The sequence below is a fragment of the Anomaloglossus baeobatrachus genome, chromosome 2 (genome assembly GCF_048569485.1).
Source record: "Anomaloglossus baeobatrachus isolate aAnoBae1 chromosome 2, aAnoBae1.hap1, whole genome shotgun sequence".
NCBI lineage: Eukaryota > Metazoa > Chordata > Amphibia > Anura > Aromobatidae > Anomaloglossus > Anomaloglossus baeobatrachus.
The window spans coordinates 440,960,163-440,982,180 of NC_134354.1; the positions used below are offsets into that span (position 1 = coordinate 440,960,163).

At 44.1% G+C, this 22,018-nt stretch overlaps 1 protein-coding gene across 2 annotated transcripts in view; it reads right to left on the reverse strand.

The window, feature by feature from the left end:
• The window catches only part of LOC142291618 (ras GTPase-activating protein 4-like), a 352,484-nt gene that overhangs the window by 181,130 nt on the left and 149,336 nt on the right, over positions 1–22,018 (reverse strand). The window contains exons 2-3 of one of the 2 annotated variants that reach the window (XM_075336273.1): positions 17,994–18,050; positions 4,387–4,500 (exon numbers count right to left, since the gene is read on the reverse strand). In XM_075336273.1, coding sequence (XP_075192388.1) covers positions 4,387–4,500; positions 17,994–18,050 — 171 coding nt within the window. The remainder of the gene's footprint in view (positions 1–4,386; positions 4,501–17,993; positions 18,051–22,018) is intronic. The other variant, XM_075336274.1, reaches the window with a different exon arrangement.

Sequence of the window (22,018 nt, forward strand, 5' to 3'; positions counted from 1 at the left end):
CTGCACCGCGGGAGCAATCAGCACCATGGACAGCGGGAGCGCGCACAGGTGAGTTGTTTTCTAAGTGCAATCACGGGCCACGGAGAACGGAGCCCGGATTGCACTTAGACAACCCACGTGTGCCGTGAATCACGGCACACGCAGGGACATGTGCGTGTTTTAAACGCCAGTGAAAAACGTCACTGTTTTTCACTAACGTGTGAACCGGGCCTAAAGCAGCACTGCACCTGTAACCAAAGGACAGGTATGAAGTACTTTTTGTGAGAAAGCATCCATTTTTGATGGCCATAGCAAAGCTGCATGTTTTGCTTTTATTTTCAGATCAAAAAGGTAACACAACAGACTTATTACAGTGACAAGCAAAATGGTAATAATGTTTTGAACTTTTGACTTTCAGGCTTCATTACTCACCATAGATTACATTTTTGAGTGTGAGACTAGCTTCATTTTATAGACAATCATCTTGGCTATCTCATACATAAATTTGACTTACAGATATTTAGCATATGATTATGTGCCGCCCCCACGTCAGCAGCTGGGCTGCTCGGATCCGGATCCACGGTGGCTCGAGGGGCGTCCGGACCCGGGGGGTCATGCGGCTACTCAAATAAAGAGGGTATTTACAAGGAATTGTATATTTAAAGTTTGTGACGCCACCCGTGGTGTGTTGTAAGGTGGAGTACCCCCGCTGCAGCTGGGAGTACCCGGGGGCAATGAAGTGGGCAGCTAGGTGTTTTTAACCCCTCCACGGGTAGGGGGGATGCCCCGGGACTCGGTGATGGTGTTGGGGAGTGCCATTGGGGGTGAAATGGTCACTTACATACTCCCTCAGTCCATAAAGCTGACACTGATAACTTGGTAAACCAAAGTTCTGGACACCGCTGCCGCTGAGGGGAGCACGTTTGGGTCCCATCCCCACTGCTGTTGCCTGGTGATCCGTGACCTTCCTCCTGGCACTAAGTTCACTTTTCAGTTGGTCCCGGTAGTGTAGAACTAGTCGGGTCTCGCTCGCCAGTGTGGCTAACTGTGGGAGCTTGCTCTCAGGGTTCATGCTTGGGATTTCCTGGACCGTTTTAGAGGAAAGTCCTATCCCCCTCGCTGAGCTAGTACTCCGATTCTGGAGCGGGTGGAGAGCGGATCTTGAAGGCTCCGTTCTCGTTAGGTAAATTGTCAGGTTGCCTGAAGCTACTCCCTGACCTAGGGTCCACGTACCCCGTCGTGCCCTGGTTCCAGCCCGGTGATGGTACAAAGCCGCTGGCTGTCCTCCTCGATGGTTTCGTGCCCCTTGTCACGATCCCTGCGACCGGGGAGTCCAGCTCCTACTAGGCCCAGACCACCGTCTGCCACCTAGTTACTTCCAAGGAGTCCGGCTCCTGACCTCCTCTCTCCTTCACTTCCTACACTTCACTGACCTAGTCCTGACACTCCTGACCTCCCCTTACCAATCCCCCCAAGTGGGCGACCCTATTCCCCCAGGCCGTCCACTGGTGTGTCTGGTGGGTGTGGTGCAGAGTGTTCCTAGGATTTTGATTGGCTGATGTTGGCAACACCGTAGTTGGGGACCCGGAACCAAGGAGGACGTGGATATTGCACAGAAGGGCAGATTGCACAATACCCTGTGACGACCTAATAGGCCAGGGCGTCACAATTAGTTATGCAGATTATTTTCATGTCACTACATTGTTAATGTTTTGCTCCTAAAAATTTTAATTTTTATTATTGTGTTAGTATTTTGTAAATCCATCTTTGGCTTTCAACACTGCCTGAATCCTTCTGGATATGCTCTTGTCACACCCCGGGGCAGTCTGGCTACTCGGATCCGAACGGTCCGTGGCTCGAGGGGTTCCGGATCCGGGGGCACCGTCGACCAGTTTTAAATGAAAATAAAAATAAAGTCCGACTACGTCACTGGCGGCTTGCGGCCTAGGGATAGTAGGGCCGCCGCTGCGGGTTCCCACTGGGGATGATAGATGGGGGCAGTGTGGATGGTTGAGCCCACCGCACGCAGTGCTTTTCCCCAGGGGTAGGTGAAGGGTTAAAGTGGAGGCGCAATGCAATAAGTCAGTCCAGACAGGGAGTGCAGTTTGATTGTCTTTACTTACTGGATTCGCACCCTGGGGACATACTGGATCCCAGGTGCGCCCGTGTCCATTATGGCTGTGCCAGCCAACCTGGTGCCACTCTCCCACCGATGCACTCTGGTGTATTTGTCAGTCCTCCCTGGCATGGAACACTTGGAGGTCTTTCTGGTGTCTGGGTCCTGCCGCAGGCAGCTTGGACTGTTTAAGGGAATATGTCCCGGTCCTCCCTTTGCTGCTGTTGCCTTGGACGTTAGTGGTGGCAGAAAAGTCCTGGAATCCCACCCGCCTGGCAGAGTTAACAGATGGCTTGAAATCCTGGTCTTGTCTGGGATCTGCACCCTATGCGTGCAAAGTACTGTGAACCCTGGATGTCCAGCCCACAGGATCCCTCTGTCCTTGGAGCTTGCTCTCTCTCTCTCCAGCTACTTTTCTCTTCTGAGTGGCTGATCTTTCTACTCAGGTCTTTGCAGAGTCTTTGCTACTTTCAATGTGTCTCAAGATTCCTTTGTCTGTCTTGATACCTGTCTTCTCTCCTCAGCTCCTTCCTCTTTCACTTCCTTTCTCTGACTGACTAGCCACTATTCCAGGTCACTCGCTCCTCCCCCAGGTCTGGTCCCTCCAGTCCCAGTTGGGTGCCTGTTAGATCACAGTGCCCAGCCCGGTCACCTGGCTCTAAGGGGGGTCTCCCACCCTGGTTGTGAGTGTATATGTCATGGTGTGCTAGTGTGTGTGTACTGACTGGCACAGTCATGTAGGACCTGAGCTGTTACCTTGTTGTTACTTCATTTTTGTGACACCTGGTTACCGCAGGGGCGTCACACTCTCAATCAGATTCAAGCATCTCTCAACCGAAATTTGATCCCAGGTCTCTTACACATTATTTTTTATAAAATGTATATAGTCTCAAGCTCAGAGTTGTAGTAAATGGTGAGATGTGGAGTCTGAAAGTCAAAAGTTCAAAACATTGTTACCCTTTTGCTTGTCACTGTAAGTCAATAAAACCTATCAGCATCCCATAAACATCTCTGGCACAAAAGATTCATCATGGTGCCTAGTTGAACATGGCCTTAGCTTTTCTTTCATTCATGTATTAAACATAATGTATGGTAATAATATGTAATTCAAGGGGTTAACCACTTTAGTATGATTAAGCAAGTAACATGAAGTGAGTAGCAGCAACAGTGCTCACTTCCTGTAATTACTTATCCATACAAAGGCGGTGAGAAGGAAACCGGTGCTGATTGGTTGTGGGGCTCGCATTTTATACCAATGTTATATGGGCCCTGGGAACGTGAGTCCTGACATCACTGGAACCGTGGCGGCACCGGTGAGAATAAATGTTTTTTATTTTATAAGAGCGAACATGGGGAATGAGAAGGGTTTGTCCATGTAGTGGACAACCCCTCTAATCCCCTGACAAAACATCTTCTGTCCCCCACCGGTCTCTGTTTAATTGAAACCAGCTATGAAGTGGCAGGTTGACACATGACCTGTGCTACCAATCTCTAGGTGTAGTGGTGATGTATTAATACCACTGAGGTCAGTGATTGGCTGCAAAAGTCACGTCATGATCATATTACTGAAGCAGAAAGAGTGGATTCTTAGGTGGACTAGGGAAGTGGTGGCACAGGTCCATGCCAGGGAGCTGTTATTGTCATTACACTTTTACTTAGAATCTGTCAACAAATTTTTGCCACCTAATCTAAAAGCAGCATGTAGAGACAGAGATGTGTCCCTTGCTGGGTTGTTTTGGGTAGATTTGATAACATTACTGTTTTATCACCAGGAGATTATCATTAAAGGACTACTAGCCTGTATAACAGGGTTCACAACAGGCATTTTCCGATGCAATTCCACTCAAATCCAACACAAAATTTGCTGTGGATTTAAATCAGACTTTGCTTTATGGATTGTAAAAAGATGGTGCGTATAGACAACAAAATCACAGCAGAATTGACTTGCAGCAGGTCAGACTTGCCCTTAATTTTCAAAAGTTGTTTTTTTTTTTAAGTAAACAAACACTGAAAAACTGTAGCAGTTGTGCAACATATTAATTCATACCTATACTTCAAGTTTTATATGTACTGTATAAAATACAGATGCTAAACACTTATGAAATATTTGCTATGTAACAGCGGCCTATCAGTGAAAAAGCAGTTTTCTTTTAGTAGGCTACATTAGCTAATTGGTTTTTAGGAAAATTACTTTTGAAAGACACAATCTATATATAGACCGTCCAACAATTATTTTACAATGAATGCAGAAAAATGTGATTTTCTTCCATTATTGATTATATCGTTTATACCTAAGTGCATCTTCATCCATAACATAGAAGGATACTGAATGGAAATTAGGTGGTAAGTGGACCTTGTACTCTTCTCCCCAAAACGGTGTAAGGGTTTTCCAAACAGTTGCTGTCCTAAGGAAAAACAAATTGATTACTTAGAATAATCTGCAAAAATAAGTCACTTGAATGTGCTTTACCATTAAAATAAGAGGATTACGTTTCTCATTATTAGAGATTTTCTATGAGCAGTTTTTGCATTTCTGTGGGCTTTTAATATTACTAAGAGAATACGAAGATATTTTAACTATACAAAAAAAAATTCTAGTTACAATGAAATGCATATTTATTGAGCAGTATCTCTTCATTTGAAAAAAAGTACTCATTACGTTTGTATTAAACTGTAGAATAGCTCTCAACTTGATCAACTAGGGCTTTAAGTCCCTAAAGGAGTCCTCTGAAAATGTTAGCAAAATGGCCACCATCACATATTTCAAGATGCAATTGGAGTCACGTTGCAGTCTGAAAAATCACCGCTTCGTACGTGTCTCAACTGTCAGAGGAGCAGCATCATGAACATACTTATCTGCTTACACAGTGGTGGAGCAGGGCTGTAGCAGCCCGAAAAATAAAACTAATCCTCTACTGACTTAGCAGAACTGACTTATTTTTCTCCAGTTTCAGCCCTGCTACTAGCTTAATCAGTCTTTGTGCACTGATGGAAATCTGTCAGACCAAATCCGCACAATGGGTTTACAAATGACCATGGAGAAATCTAAGGCTGAATCAAAAAAGCAAGTTTTGCTGAAGAGAAGTTTGTTTGTTTTATTTTCTCTCTTTCTTAAGCCCTGCTTCATGGCTGAGTGAGCAAATCAGTTATGTTTGTTCATGATGCTGCTCCTCTGACTCAAGTCTCAAGTGGTGTTTGTTCAAGCTGCAACCTGTCCTGATACCTGTATAGAGTGGATTGGAGTTTAAAACGTGGCATCAGCCATATTTATCACAGTTACAGAGGAACACTTTAAGGAAAAGCCAAATTTAAATTTTTGCCTTTTCATTTTTTGTCCCCAATAGAGATGGGCGAACAAGCAGATGTTCGGGTTAGGCAGGTCTGGCTGGACTTAAAAAAAGTCCGGTTTGGGACTGCACGGACCCGAACTTGAGCCCGGATGCCAAACCCTATATAAGTCTATGGGTGTGCTGTAAAATAGTGTTAGTAAGAGCTAGGAAGCTCCAAAAAGAAGAAATATGGCGGTTAGAGCAGGACAGTTATACATAGCATGTCTCCTGCACAACTGTCACACTGCTTCTGCGTCCGACAATTAACTCTCATGAATATTCACTGCTTCCACCGCCCACCCTCTGTGACAGCATCTGTGAATTGTTGAAGTCAGACTGATGGCATCTCTGACTAATTGTGGAGTGTAAAACTAAATAAATAATTGGAAACAATTTCATAGGGTCTCCCATATATTCATACCCAGCGCAGATAAAGAAGACGGTTGGTTACAGTCTGCAGTCCCCGACTGTGTGCGTTATCTTGGCTGTGTATCAAAATACGAGGGAGCCCATGCATCTTTTTTTTAATTATTTAAATAAATAATTTAAAAAAAACAGAGTGCAGTCCCCTCACCCAGCCAAGATAAAGCAGACAGCTGGGGGCTGGTATTCTCTTTTTACTTACACTATTAGTAATGGGTGGTCTCTAGACCACTCCCAATTACTAACCTTGGGCTTAATAACAGCTGGGATTTTTTAACACGGCACAGCTGTCATTATCCCCTTATATTACCCCGATTGCCACCGCACCAGGGCAATCGAGATGAGCCGGGTAAAGCGCCGGAAAACGATGCAAAAATTCTGGGCTGGCTGCAGGCTGCAATTTTTAGGCGGATGGGGGGGCAATAACCATGGGCCTCCCCAGTTTGAGAATACCAGCCCTCAGCTGTTCACTTTATCTTGGTTGGGTATCAATATTGGAGGGGGGACCGCACGACGGGTTTATTAATTATTTATTTAAGTAATTGAAACAAAAAGCCACATAGGGTCCCTCATATTTTGATACACAGCTAAGATAATGCACACAGCTGAGGGCTGCAGCCTTTTATATTCTACTTTATCTGCACTGGGTATCAATATACAGGAGACCATATGCAATTTTTTTTCCAATTATTTATTTTTACACTCCACAACAAATTACAGATGTTGGCATGCCAGCAGTCTGAGTGCAACCAGTCACAGACACTGTCACAGAGGGTGGGCAGGGGAAGCATTGAATATGTATGAGAGTTAATGAGCAGACCTGGAAGCAGTGTGACAGCCGCGCAGGAGACTTGGTAAGTGTGATTGTTCTGCTCTAATCCCCATTTAGCTTCCTTTTAACTTTTTTTTTTAAATTGGTTTTATTTTTATCTGGGTGGCCAAACCCGAAAAGTAACATGGACTTCCCTGAGAAGTCTGTGTTCGGGGTCCGTGCACGGACACTAGGTGTCCCGTATGGACCCCAAACTTTAGAGTTCGGGTTCACCCATGACTAGTCCCCATTCTTCCATGAGCTATATATTGTTTTTAATTTTTCCACTGACATACCAGTTGGGCACAGTTATTATGCAATTTGTATTTTTTATGAGTATTTTTATTATTGAGCAACTACAGTGCTTTGTCAATATAAAAAATTAATAAACTTCAAACCTGAATATTTAAGAAAATACAAGTGAGGTTTTGTCTTTTTTAGAAGAATAACTACATGTGTATAATTTTTGTACAACTATTAGGGTGCAGAATTATTATGCAACTGAATGAAAAGTGAAAGTTTTCCAATGTCAATAGCTTATTTTCATCTGTTAGAATGATAACTAAACAAATCAAACAGTACAAAAATACATTTCCAAAAAATATTAGTGACCAGTATAGCCACCTTCTTTCCAATAACAGTCATAATCCTTTCATCCATGAAGTCTGTAAGTTTCTTAATTTGTTGACGATCATTTTTTTGGGCAGCACCAGACACAGCCTGTCAAAAACTGTTCAAAGAAGTGTTCTGTTTTCCTTTACTGTAGATCTCCTTTTTAATAAGAGCCCACAAGTTCTCAATAAGACTTAGGTCAGGTGAGGAAGGAGGCCTTAGGGCCTTTACTGGCTAGTCAAGCAATAGAGTACTTTGATGCATAAGATGGAGCATTATCTTGCATAAAAATCATGGTTTTCTTGAAAGATGCTGACTTTTTTTTCTATGTGACTGCAGGCTTCTGAATCCTTACTGCGTGCAAGCTGCAAACTCTTAGGCTACTCCATAATTGCTGGTGAGAGTGACATAACTTGAAACTCCTGGGTCCCAATGCAAAAGCTTCAACGGGGCCCCCAATTATTGCAAGTCTCCAATACCTTACTGCCGAAGCCTGTTTTCAGCTTCCTGACAAGGCCAGTGTCACTTTAGGTGGTAATAACTATGAAATGCTTCAATGGATCCCAGTGATTCTGAGATTGGTTTTCATCACATATTGTACTTCATGTTAATGGTAAATTCAGGTTGAAAATTTTTACGTTTATTTGTGAAAATATTGAAATTTTGGAGACAACTTTGCAAATTTAAATTGTAATTTTTATGCCCTTAAACCAGAGTTGTAACACAAAATAGTTAAAGAGGATGTCCATAACTTGCATATACTCACCTCCTGTGCCGATGTAGTTACAGCGATGTCTCAAGTCATGTTCCAGGGGCCCACGTGACATTGTTGTGACACGCGAGCCTTGCGACCAATCAGAACTCGCATGTTTGTCTTCCCGCCTTTGGATATTTGAGCAGGATGTGAGTGTCGTGCTGACTTTTTGCTCAAACATGAGAAAGCTGAGTGAAGGAAGTCGGCGCTGATTGTTCGTAGAGCTCGCATGTCATAATAATGTCCCATGGGCCCCGGGGATGCAACTTCAGACATTACTGGAACCGCGGCCGCACTGGAGGTGAGTATAAGCTTATCTATTTTATGGGGTGAAATGAGAAGAGATTGTCCAAGCAGTGAACAACCCCTTTTATAAATACGGTAACATTTCCCACATGTCTATTTCACATCAGCACCATTTCTGGAACATAATTTTTTTTTCTTTGTTAAGAAGGTAGAAGGGTTAAAAAATTATCAGCAATTTCTCATTTTTCCAACAAAATTTACAAAACGAATTTTTTAGAGACCACATAACATTTGAAGTGACTTTGAGGGGCCTATATAATAGAAAATATCTAAAAGTGAAAATATCATTTTAAATCTTCACCACTAAAAGTTCTTAAAACCCCATTCAATAAGTTTATTACTGTAACCCTTTAGGTGCTTTACAGGCAATTAGTGATGAGCGAGTACTAAAAAGCTCGGGTGCTCGAGGCTCGGGCCGAGCATCCCAAGATACTCGTGTACTCGGCCCGAGCACCGAGCCCAATGTTATCCTATGGGAGACCCGAGTATTTTTGTGAAATGACCCCCGGCAGCATGTAGAAACCCTAAAAATGGCACAAAAGTCTCAGAAGAGTGCTCAAATGACATGGCAACAGCATGGGGAAGATCCCTTGAAGCATTTATCACTCAAAAGTCACAGCTGTGAACAATTTTGTCCGCGTTTTACGCCATTTTTACGGACTCACCAGAAAACCTTCCAAAATGACACCAAAATGAATTTTCATGGCGGAAATGTTAAGGGCACATACCCAATAGTGAGATAGAGCTGGTGTATGTTACTTTTGGAGATTAATACATGAAAGATTTTACGTAAAACATTGTGTGGCACTCCGATGTCCAAAACGCACGTTTTGTGCTTTTTACTAACGATGTCGGTCATTTTTTTTTTCATTCTATCTCCCGTCGGTCGGTCTCGCTCTGTCGGTCTCTCTCTGTCTTGTCTGTCCCCCTCTCACAGTCTGTCGGTCATTCTCCCCCCTCTCTCTTACTTACCGTTCCCCGATCACTGCTGCGGCGCTGCACGGCTGTTCACTAAACTCCGGCGGCTTTTCCTCTTTTGAAAAAGCCGGCCGCTCATTAAACAATCTCGTAATCCCTGTTTTCCTGCTTTTCGGCGCCTATGATTGGTTGCAGTGAGACACGTCCCCACGCTGAGTGACAGGTGTCTCACTGCACCCAAACACAGCAGCCGGTGTGTGTGTGTATACTGTGCAGTGAAATAAATAATTAAATAATTAAAAAAAACGGCGTGCGGTCCCCCCAATTTTAATACCAGCCAAATAAAGCCATACGGCTGAAGGCTGGTATTCTCAGGATGGGGAGCTCCACGTTATGGGGAGCCCCCCACCCTAACAATATCAGTCAGCAGCCGCCCAGAATTGCCGCATACATTATATGCGACAGATCTGGGACTGTACCCGGCTCTTCCCGATTTACCCTAGTGCGTTGGCAAATCGGGGTAATAAGGAGTTAATGGCAGCCCATAGCTGCCACTAAATCCTAGATTAATCATGTCAGGCGTCTCCCCGAGATTCCTTCCATGATTAATCTGTAAATTACAGTTAAAAAACACACACCCGAAAAATCCTTTATTAGAAATAAAAAACACTAACAAAGTCCCTCATCACCAATTTATTAACCCCGACAAACCCTCCTTGTCCGGCGTAATCCACGGTCCTCCAGCGTCGCGTCCAGCTGTGCTGCATGAAGGTGACAGGAGCTGCAGAATACACCGCCGCTCCGGTCACCTCCACGCAGCTAATGAGGTGAGTATAGCGACCAGCTGCTGTCACTGAGGTTAATTGCGGCAACGCTGGATCCAGCGGTGGCCGTGAGTTACCTGACTGACAGCAGCTGATCGCTATACTCACCTCAATTGCTGCATGGAGCTGACTGGAGCGGCGGTGAGTAGCGCGATCAGCTGAGCTGTCACTGAGGTTACCCGCGGCCACCGCTGCATTCACCGCTGCATCCAGGTAACCTCAGTGACAGCTCAGCTGATCGCTATACTCACCTCATTAGCTGCGTGGAGGTGACCGGAGCGGCGGTGTATTCTGCAGCTCCTGTCACCTGAATGTAGCACAGCTGGACGCGACGCTGGAGGACCGTGGATTACGCCGGACAAGGAGGGTTTGTCGGGGTAATAAATTGGTGATGAGGGACTTTGTTAGTGTTTTTTATTTCTAATAAAGGATTTTTCGGGTGTGTGTGTTTTTTAACTGTAATTTACAGATTAATCATGGAAGGAATCTCGGGGAGACGCCTGACATGATTAATCTAGGATTTAGTGGCAGCTATGGGCTGCCATTAACTCCTTATTACCCTGATTTGCCAACGCACTAGGGTAAATCGGGAAGAGCCGGGTACAGTCCCAGATCTGTCGCATATAATGTATGCGGCAATTCTGGGCGGCTGCTGACTGATATTGTTAGGGTGGGGGCTCCCCATAACGTGGAGCTCCCCATCCTGAGAATACCAGCCTTCAGCCGTATGGCTTTATCTGGCTGGTATTAAAATTGGGGGGGACCGCACGCCTTTTTTTTTAATTATTTATTTATTTATTTTACTGCATAGTATAGACACGCCCACCGGCTGCTGTGATTGGGTGCAGTGAGACACCTGTCACTCAGCGTGGGGGCGTGTCTCACTGCAACCAATCATAGGCGCCTGTGGGCGGGGATAGCAGGGAATATGAGATGGCTGTGTGCAGAGCACAGTGCGCCCGCCGGTATAAAAGCTCGGTCACGCTGTGCAGGCCGGCCAATCACTGCAATTCCACAACTAACAGGGCTGTGGCATTGCAGTGGTCTGCCAGCCAATCCCTGCATGAGGGCTGGCTCTCAAAAGAGCGCCAACATGCAGGGATGAAGACCACGAGTACAGCACGAGTATTGCAAAATTACTCGGTACCCGCCGAGTAGCCCGAGTACAGTGATACTCGTGCGAGTACCGAGTAGTAACAAGCATACTCGCTCATCACTACAGGCAATAAAGCAATGTATACGGAAAACATGAAAATTTTACTTTTTCCAACAAAAAATATTGCTTTAGGCTCAAATTTTGCATTTTCACTAGGGAAACGGAAGTAAATAGACTATACAATTTGTTGTGCAATTTCTCCTGATTACACCAATACCTCCACGGTTTGGGCGCGCGGCAGGGCTCAGAAGGGAAGGCACATCATTCGACTTTTCGAGTACAAAAGTGTCTGAAATGGATAGCAGATGCCACATTGCATTTCCAGAGTCCTTTATGTGCCTAATCAGTGGAAACCTCCACAAGGGATCCCATTTTGGAAACTACACCCTTCAAGAAATTTATATAGATGTGTGGTGAGCACCTTGAACCCACAGGTGCGGCACATAATTTTTTAACTTTGTAGTGTGAAAATTAAAAAATACATTTTTCCCCACAAACATATTGCTTTTGCCCCAAATTTTTAATTTTCACAAGGGTAATATGAGAAAGTAGACCATATAATTTGTTGTACAATTTCTCCTGAATATACCAATATCTCACAATCGGGAAGGCTTGGAATGGAAAGAGCATCATTTGACTTTTGGAAAGGAAACGTGGCTGAAATAGATAGCGGATGACATGTTGAATTTGCCGAGCCCCCGATGTGCCTAAACAGTAGTAAAACCCCACAAGTGACCCCATTATGGAAACTACACCCCTGAAGGAGTGTAGTGAGCCCCATGAACCCACAGATGCTTCAGAGAATTTTATAATGCTGAAACATGGAAATGAAAAAAGTACATTTTTCCCACAAACATTTTGCTTTGGTTGAAATTTTTAATTTTCACAAGGGTAACAGAAGAAAATGGACCATTCAATTTGTTGTGCAATTTCTCCTGCATACAGGGTTCAGAAAGGAATGAGCGCTATTTGAATTTTGAAGCGTCATTTTCGCTGGAATAAATTGCAGACACCATGTCACATTGGACAAGCCCCTGACATGGCAAAAAAGCAGAAACCCCCACAAGAGACCTCATTTTGAAAACTACACCTCTTGAGGAATTTATCTAGTGGTGTAAGGGTGTAGTGAGCATCTTCCATTCTTAAGTGATTCACACAATTGTATAACATTGGGTTGAGTAAATCAAAATTTCCCATTTTTTCCATTTTAATGTTGCTTTGGGCCAAAGTTTTAAACTTACCAAAGCATAATAGAAGAAAACTAATGTTACAGTTTGTTGTGAAAATTCTCCTGAGTACGCCAATACCCCATATGTGCTTGAAAACTACTTTTGAGGCACAGTGCAAAGCCCACACGGGAAGGAGCACCATATTACAGTGCAGATTTTGTTGGAATGGTTTGCAGGTGCCATGTCACATTGGCAGAATCACTGAGGTGCTAGAAAATCAGACTATTCCACAAATGACCCCATTTTACAAACTACACCCCTCAATGAATTCATCTAGGGGTGTAGTGAGCATATTGACACCACAGATGTGTCACAAAATATTATACAATTGCATGGTGAAAAAGAATAATTACATTTTCACCACTAAAGTGTTTTTAGCCCCAAATGTTTCATTTTTATGATGGCTAATAGGAAAAAATAGACCACATGGTTTGTTGAGCAATTTCTCCTTAGTGTGCCAATAACCTACATATAATCAGGAGCTAGTTTTCAGGCACAATGGAAAATTGAGAAGGGAAGAAGCGCCATATTATAGTGCAGATTTTGCTGGAATGGTTTGCGGCAGACCCCCTGAGATGTCAGAACAGCAGAAACTCATAAGAGACCCCATATTACAATCTACACCTCTCTGCAGTGATCCTATTTACACCACAGGTGTGTCACAGAATTTTGTACCATTAGGCGGTGAAGATAAAATTACATTTTTACCACAAATTTTGTTTTAGCCGCAGATTTTACATTTTCACAAGTGAATATGGGTAACAATAGCACCAAAGTATGTCACACAATTTCTGCTGAGCAAGGCAATACCTCACATGTGGCTGTACAGCACTGCTTAGCTACACAATGAGACCTGCGAGGGATGGAAGATGAGCTATGTGACCCTTGGAGCACAGATTTTCCTAAAATAGTTTGCAGACTAAAGGCCGCTTTACACGCTACGACATCGCTAAATCGATCTCGTTGGGGTCACGGAATTTGTGACGCACATCCGGACGCTTTAGCGATGTTGTTGCGTGTGACACCTATGAGCGATTTTACAACGTGCAAAATCGCTCATCTGTGACATGGGGGTCCATTCTCGATTATCGTTGCTGCTGCAGTAACGATGTAGTTAGTCGTTCCTGCGGCAGCACACATCGCTCCGTGTGACACCGCAGGAACGAGGAACCTTTCCTTTCCTGTGTCCACCGGCAATGAGGAAGGAAGGAGGTTGGCGGGATTTTTGTCCCGCTCATCTCCGCCCCTCTGCTTCTATTGGGCGGCTGCTTAGTGACGTTGCTGTGTCGCCGCACCGACCGCCCCCTTAGAGAGGAGGCGGTTCGCCGGTCACATCGACGTCGCTAGGCAGGAAAGTAGTGTGACGGGTCTGGGGGATGTTGTGCGCCACGGGCAGCGATTTGCCCATGTCGCACAACCGATGGGGGCGGGTACCCACGCTAGCGATATCGGTACCGATATCGCAGCGTGTAAAGAGGCCTTAAGGCTATGTGCGCACTTTGCGTCGAGGTAGTTGCAGTTCAAAAAGTATCCTCTGGCAGAAAGGACAATGCTTTTGGCTTTAAAAATGCATCTAAAATGCAAAGAAAGTAGCCTATGCGCACCTTGTGATTTTCATGAGTTTTTAGTGCTTTTCCGGTGCTTTTAGAAACGCTGCAGTTTTGTATTAAATTGAATGGATGGGAAACGCAGCCAAAATGGCAAAAACAATTGACATGTTGCTTCTTTAAACGCTGAGTTTTTGCCCAAATTTATGCAAATTAAACGCAGTGTTTTGAACAGGAAAGTGTGCACAAGAAAGCTCAATGTCCCATTGACTTTGCTTGAAAAGCATAACGCAAGCATTTTGGCATGAAAACACTGCAGTTGAAAAAGCAGTGGAAAAGCAGGTAAAAAAGCAAAGTGCCCACAGGACTATGTTCCCGCGGATTTTGCCGCGGAAAACCTGCGGATTTATCTGGATTTTCTAGATAAATACGCAGGTTTTAGCAAGTACAGACACTCCCCATGTTATCCTATGGGACATGGGGAGTGTCTGTGTCCATGCTGCGGTATGTGCGGCTGCGGAATATGCTGCGGATGTCCCGCAGCCGCACGTAACTGCATGTCATGTATTCCTGCGGATTTACCTGCGGAATTCCCGGCTCTCCACTATGGAGATAGAGGCTGGGACTTCCACAGGTAAGTCGCATGTATGTCTGCAGGTTTTCCGCACATATTTAGCTGGAATCTCGCAGCTATGGATAACTGCGGATTCCGGGGAGCTGCTGCAGGAAACCTGCGGACGTACCTGCGGATATATCCGCAGGTACAGAGTCCCGTGGGCACATAGCCTAAATATACAGAGCCGCTAAGTGCCAGAAGAGCAGAATTCCCCCTCAAGTGTCCCCATTTTGGAAATGACAACTATCTGTGAATTTATCCACTGATGTAGAAACTATTTTGGCTCAAAAAGTGGCTGAAATAGAGTACAATGAATGTTGCTTAGTGAAAATTGCAAATCTGCCATTGTAGTGCACGTACATTGCTGTGCCCATAGATTGTGCCCAGCTCAAGCTTCTGGTGCCACACACCTGGTAAATTAAACGGGCTCTCCTCAATACAGAAATGCAATACATATGGTTAATGCACATTGTGGGGCTCAGAAGGGAAAGATGCATTTGGATTTGGAAGTGCTGATTTTTCTAGATTTTTATGGAGGATAAGCCATGGTGCTTTTCCAAGCCTTTGTGTTACCAGTAACATGGAAGCCCGTTATATTTCCATTGACAGATGACGGACCTGAATAGTGACTTATTTTTGTTATTTTTGTGTGGAATGAGTTGAAGCTTTTATTGGGAACATTTTACAAGACATTTTGGATCACATTTATCCTATATTCTACGCTGAACCCCTTAATTTGGGTTTACATCAAAATCTCAGCATCACGTGACACTTTTGAGGGATCCATTTACTATATCTGGCCTCTGTTCAGCAGTGTCCGTCTTTTTAAAAGTGTACAAAACTGTGGCCGACCACACTTTTTAAAAAGACGGACACTGCTGGAGAGAGAGTCCACAGTGTCTCCATCTGCCTCATGATAGTGAATGTTTCATCTGGGGTTCCATTTTAATCAAATATTTCAGAGATTTACCCAGGTGTAAGTGCTCAGCGTAGAGCGCAGGATAAATGTGAGCTGAACCTTACTGCTATCTTTGGGAGGTAAAATAAAAAAATCAACAGCAGATCAAGAAATCATTTTATTTATTTTTATGCCATTCACCGTGCGATATCAGTGATAAGATGGTTTTATTCTTCAAGTCAGTGCGATTACAGCCATACCAGATTTCTATATTGGATTTTTATGGTTGACTACTATAACACACTAAAACAACGCTTTAAAAAAGTTGAGGCCTCTATGTGGACCCTTAAAAAAATGCATGGAAAAAACTGCAGTTACTTTTTAAGTGCAGAATCAAAGCTTTCCTGTAGTATAACAATACTTAAAAACATGACTTCACATCTGCACCAAAAACAAATCAAATAAGAGGAAAAAGAAATAAAAAAATGCAGCAAAAATGCAATAATTGGAGAAAATTGTTATAATGTAGATTGGTGCAGACACCTGCAGAAAACAGATAACACAGTATTAATGCAATGTGTGAACACGGCCTTAGGCTATGTGCGCACGTTGCGTAATTGCATGCAGTTACGCTGCGATCTGCACCGCAGCGTAACTGCATGTGTCCTGCGTCCCCTGCACAATCTATGGAGATTGTGCAGGAGCCGTGCGCAAATGGCGTATTAGAGCGCAGCGCTTCGGCTGCTGCCTGAAGCGCGCGTTCTAAGAAGTGACATGTCACTTCTTCCGTGCGCTTTGCCTTCAGCCCCCGCCCTGTCTATGGGAGGGGCTGCAGTCAGAGCGCATGGAATCGGCTTTTTTTTTTTTTCATTACGGACTGTTTCTGCAGCGATTTGAAGCGCACGTGTGCTGTTCAAATCGCTGCAGAAATTTCTGCAGTGACAGTACGCAACGTGCGCACATAGCCTGACAGGCACAAAAAAGGCCACATGTCATATAGCAAAGTTACATAAAGATAATAAAGTTCTGGTTGCTTCAACTATGAATGAATGAACAGTCCTGGGCACTTGCTGAATGTCCCTCACTGCCAAATGGGTGTGGTCAAAATTTTCCACTACGTGGCATGATTTGTCCCTCTTCCTGTTCTGTTGGGAGGTATGGTCATTGTATTCAGAGAATACTGGTGCCCTAGTCCTTGCAATCAGGTGGTTATCTGGCAGCTCACTGACCTATTTCTCTTCTAGGAATACTCTTACTGGATAACCAAAACAGTTGTGTCCTAGGTAGCCTTAGGGTGGTGTCACACACAACGACGACGACAACGATGTCGCTGCTACGTCACCATTTTCTGTGATGTTGCAGCGACGTCCCGTCGCTGTCGCTGTGTGTGACTTCCAGCAACGACCTGGCCCCTGCTGTGAGGTCGCCAGTCGTTGCTGAATGTCCAGCTTCATTTTTTGGTCGTCGCTCTCCCGCTGTGACGCACACATCACTGTGTGTGACAGCGAGAGAGCAATGAAATGAAGCGAGCAGGGAACAGGAGCCAGCATCTGGCAGCTGCGGTAAGCTGTAACCAGGGTAAAATATCGGGTAACCAAGGGAAGACCTTTCCCTGGTTACCTGATATTTACCTTCGTTACCAGCGTCCGCTGCTCTAGCTGCCAGTGCCGGCTCCCTGCACATGTAGCTGAAGTACACATCGGGTAATTAACCCGATGTGTACTGTAGCTAGGAGTGCAGGGAGCCAGCGCTAAGCAGTGTGCGCGTCTCCCTGCTCTCTGCACATGTAGCACAGCGATGCGTGTCGTTATGATCGCTGCTACGTCTGCTGTGTTTGACAGCTAAGCAGCGATCATAACAGCGACTTACAAGGTCGCTGTTGCGTCACAGAAAATGGTGACGTAACAGCGACGTCGTTGTCCCTGTCGCTATGTGTAAACCCAGCTTTATTCTTTGACTAACCTTTTTCCTAGCCTGGGGCTTTCAGGGCTACTGACTGGATGCTGGCCACACATTAGCCATTATAAGAGCGGCTCATTCATCTCATAGTTTCCCATAGTCCTTGAACTTTCTGACACAGCAACGAGGCTGTCAGAAAATCATGTACGAAATCCTCTGTGATTCAAATGTTACCAGGCAAATACAATGTAGAGCAATGTGACATTTCTAGGTTTCTTTTCTATTTTTGTCAGTTGTGGGATTGAGACATCTATATATAACTTTCTTGTTATGTTTAATGGCACTCATATAAGCAGTGTCTGTTTTATTAATCCCAGTGGACACAAGTGAGAAAGTTGAAGCACTAGATATACTATGAACAATATACTTTTATAGCAATAGCCAAATATTAGAATTGGATGGCAGCCATTAATATTGTCTGGGGCATTTGGCAAATACGAAGTCTTTTTAGATACATTTATAATAACAAAAAGACGGAAATGCAAGTGAAAAAGGAGAAAGTAAAATGTGTCTTACCGGATAATTGTCTCATCGTCAATCTTCACAATGCAGTATGGATCACTGCTGCCTGTTCTAAAGACAGAAAATCAGTCAGTCACAAACTGTTACAAAAAATCATCCATGGTAGTAGAATTCATGACTATACATCATTGACTAGTCACAATTAATAGTACATTTTAAGACTGAAAGTGGTTCGGAATCACAAAAAAGTGCAACTGAGTAGAGAAACGGATCTATAACTCATATCAACAGTGGCCACAGGCAGAAAAATGCCCCTCTGCAAGAACAGTATATGTATGGGGCCTTTACAGTCTAATTGTTGGGTCCATGACAGAAGCTGCTTACTTCTTTAAAATTAAACTAATAATGGCCCCTTACCTCCCGGGCCCCTGTGCAGCTCTGCACCAATGATATGTCCCGACTCATACAGTTGTTATGCTCAAAAGTTTACATACCCCGGCAGAGTTTTTGTTTTCTTGTCCTTTTTTCAGAGAATATGAATGATAACACAAAATCTTTTTTTCCACTCATGGTTAGTGGTTGGGTGAAGCCATTTATTGTCAAACTACTGTGTTTTCTCTTTTTTAAATCATAATAACAACCAAAAACATCCAAATAACTGATCAAAAGTTCACATACCCTGGTGATTTTGGCCTGATAACATGCACAGAAGTTGACACAAATGGGTTTGAATGACTAATAAAGGTAATATCCTCACCTGTAAAGACACAGTCACACACAACGACTTACCAGCGATCCCGAAAACGATGCGACTTGATAGGGATCGCAGGTAAGTCGCTGGGAGGTCGCAGGTGAGATGTCACACAGTCAGATCTTACCAGCGATGCAGGAACAATACAGGTCGCAGTAGCGACTTGTATAATGATCTCAGCAGTCACTGTGACCCTGTCACACACATCGCCTTTGAAGAAAATGGCCTGGACCATTCTGCAACGACTAGAGATCTCACAGCAGGGGCCTGATCGCTGGTAGGTGTCACACATAACAAGATCGCTAACGCGATTCGCTACTGCGTCACGGAAACCATGACTCAGCTGCGATCGCGCTAGCGATCTCGTTATGTGTGACAGTACCTTAACCTGTTTGCTTGTAATCAGTGTGTGCATAAAAGCTGAGTGAATTTCTGGGATCCAGACAGACTCTTGCATCTTTCATCCAGCCAGTGACATTTCTGGATTGTGAGTCATGGGGAAAGCAAAAGAATTGTCAAAAGATCTATGGGAAAATATAGTTGAACTGTATAAAACAGGAAAGGGATACAAAAAGATATCCATGGAATTAATAATGCCAGTCAGCAGTGTTAAAACTGTGAATAACAAATGGAAACTCAAGGGTTCTATAAACGTTACATTTGGAGAGGTGTCAACAAGGCCTATTCAGAAAGGAACACCATTCCTACTGTAAAGCACGGAGGTGGATCGTGATGATGTGGGGATGTGTGAGCTACAAAGGCACAGGAAACTTGGTCAAAGTTGAAGGAAAGATGAATACAATGTGTTATCAGCAAATACTGATGGCAAATTTGCACTCATCAGCTTGGAAGCTGCGCTTCGGACGTACTTGGATGTTCCAAAATGACAACGATCTAAAATACAAGGCTAAGTCGACCTGTCATTGGCTACAGCAAAACAAAGTGAAGGTTCTGGAGTGACCATCTCTGTCTCCTGACCTCAATATCATTGAGCCACTTTGGGGAGAACTCAAGCGCGCGGTTCATGCAAGAAATCCCAGGAATTTACAGGAACTGGAGGCTTTATGCCAAGAACAATGGGCAGCTTTACCATCTGAAAAAATAAAGAGCCTCATCCACCACTACCATAAAAGACTTCAAGCTGTCATTGATGTTAGAGGGGGAAATACACGGTTAAGAACTGGGGTATGTGAACTTTTAATCAGGGTCATTTTTTTTTGGCTGTCATTATGATTGAAAAAGAGAAAACACAGTAGTTTGACCATAAATGGCTTTACCCAACCCCTAACCATAAATGGAAAAAAAGATTTTCTGTTATAAGACATATTCTCGGAAAAAAGGCCAAGAAAGCCAAAAATCTTCCAGGGTGTGTAGACTTTTGAGCACAACTGTATATAATTGCTGTAGGGTAGCTCATAAGTCTTATCTCTTAAGGCTGCTTTACACGCAGCAATATCACTAGCGATGTCGCTTGTGAAAGCACCCGCCCCCGTTGTTTGTGCGTCACGGGCAAATCGCTGCCCGTGGCGCACAAAATCGCTAGTACCCATCACACATACTTACCTTTCTAACGACGTCGTTGTGGCCGGCGAACAGCCTCTTTTCTAAGGGGATGGTTCGTGCGGCGTCACAGCGACGTCACACGGCAGCCGTCCAATAGAAGCGGAGGGGCGGATGTGTGTCATGAATTCCGTGACCCCAACGACATCTCGTTAGCGATGTCGTTGCGTGTAAAGTCCCCTTTAGACTTGTTATTACTGGAAATAATGATTTGACATTACAACTCAGTATTAAGAGTAATCTAAACTAATACACAGTACTAATAAGAAATTAAATAGTTAACATAGATATACTGTATATTAAAAAAAACACCTCAAATTTGGTTTCATTAAACCACACGATTACACCAATGTGTCAGGGTTTACACAAGTTGCATATAGGTTATCGCAGGTGTGGGAACAGGATTGACAACTCCATTATTGCCACAGGCCTCACATGATTACTTTTTGCATTACTTAGGCATGAAAAACATAAGCAAAGAAATGTTACCGGTCTGCATACTCTGAAGTTTGACCCAAGATGACCAGGGCCTAAAACAATGATCTTGTATCTTATAGTAACATCTTAGGCTCATTCACCACGTAAGTGAAAAAATAGTATTGGTTTCATCAGTGTTTTGGATCAGTGTGTCATCAGTGTATGGTCCGTGTGTGCGCTTTTATGATCAGTGTGTCATCAGTGTACGCTCTTCATTGTGTCATTAGTGTACGCTTCACGTGTCCACTTTTATGATCTCCATGTCATCAGTGTACGCTCTGTGTCCGCTTTTATGATCAGTGTGCCATCAGTGTACGCTCCTCAGTGTGTCATCAGTGTACGCTCCATGTGTCTGCTTTATGATTAGTGTGCCATCAGTGTACGCTCCTCAGTGTGTCATCAGTATACGGTCCGTTTGTCCGCTTTATGATCAGTGTGCCATCAGTGCACGCTCCTCAGTGTGTCATCATTGTACGCTCCATGTGTCTGCTTTATGATCAGTGTGCCATCAGTGTACGCTTCTCAGTGTGTCATCAGTGTACGCTCCGTGTGTCTGCTTTATGATCAGTGTGCCATCAGTGTACTCTCCTCACTGTGTCATCAGTATTCGATCCATGTGTCTGCTTTATGATTAGTGTCCCATCAGTGTACACTCCTCAGTGTGTCATCATTGTACGCTCCGTGTGTCTGCTTTATGATCAGTGTGCCATCAGTGTACGCTTCTCAGTGTGTCATCATTGTAGGTGCCATTTGTCCGCTGTTACGCTCAGTTTTTAGTGTACGCTCCGTGTGTCCGCTTTTACAATCAGTATGTCATCAGTGTACGCGCCATGTGTCCGCTTTTACGATCTGTGTACTCTCTCAGTACCTGGTGATCTTTGCTTGCAGGCTGCCAAGAATGATATACTTTGCTGGTACATGACTCTTGCTGCCTATCAGTGGCCTAATTTGGTCACATTCCATATTTACTGATTGGCAGCAGTGGTCATGTGCCGATACAGTACATCACTGCTTGCAGCCTGTAAACAGAGACCAGCAGTTCAACTAAAACATGTGAAGCTTTTTTTTCTCTTTTCTTGATATTAATGATATACACTCTAGACGAAAGCAGCAAGTTTCTCAATAGATGTCTCTGTATCACTGAATATTTGACTGACTAATTTAACCGTGTAACCCTGCGCTTTATCAAGTAATGATCCTTGGTTGCTGAAGCTCAGTGTGAGGCTGGTGTCACACTTGCGATTGCCTCGTGCGAGTCTCGCGGTGCATCACCCGTCACGGATTCACACTC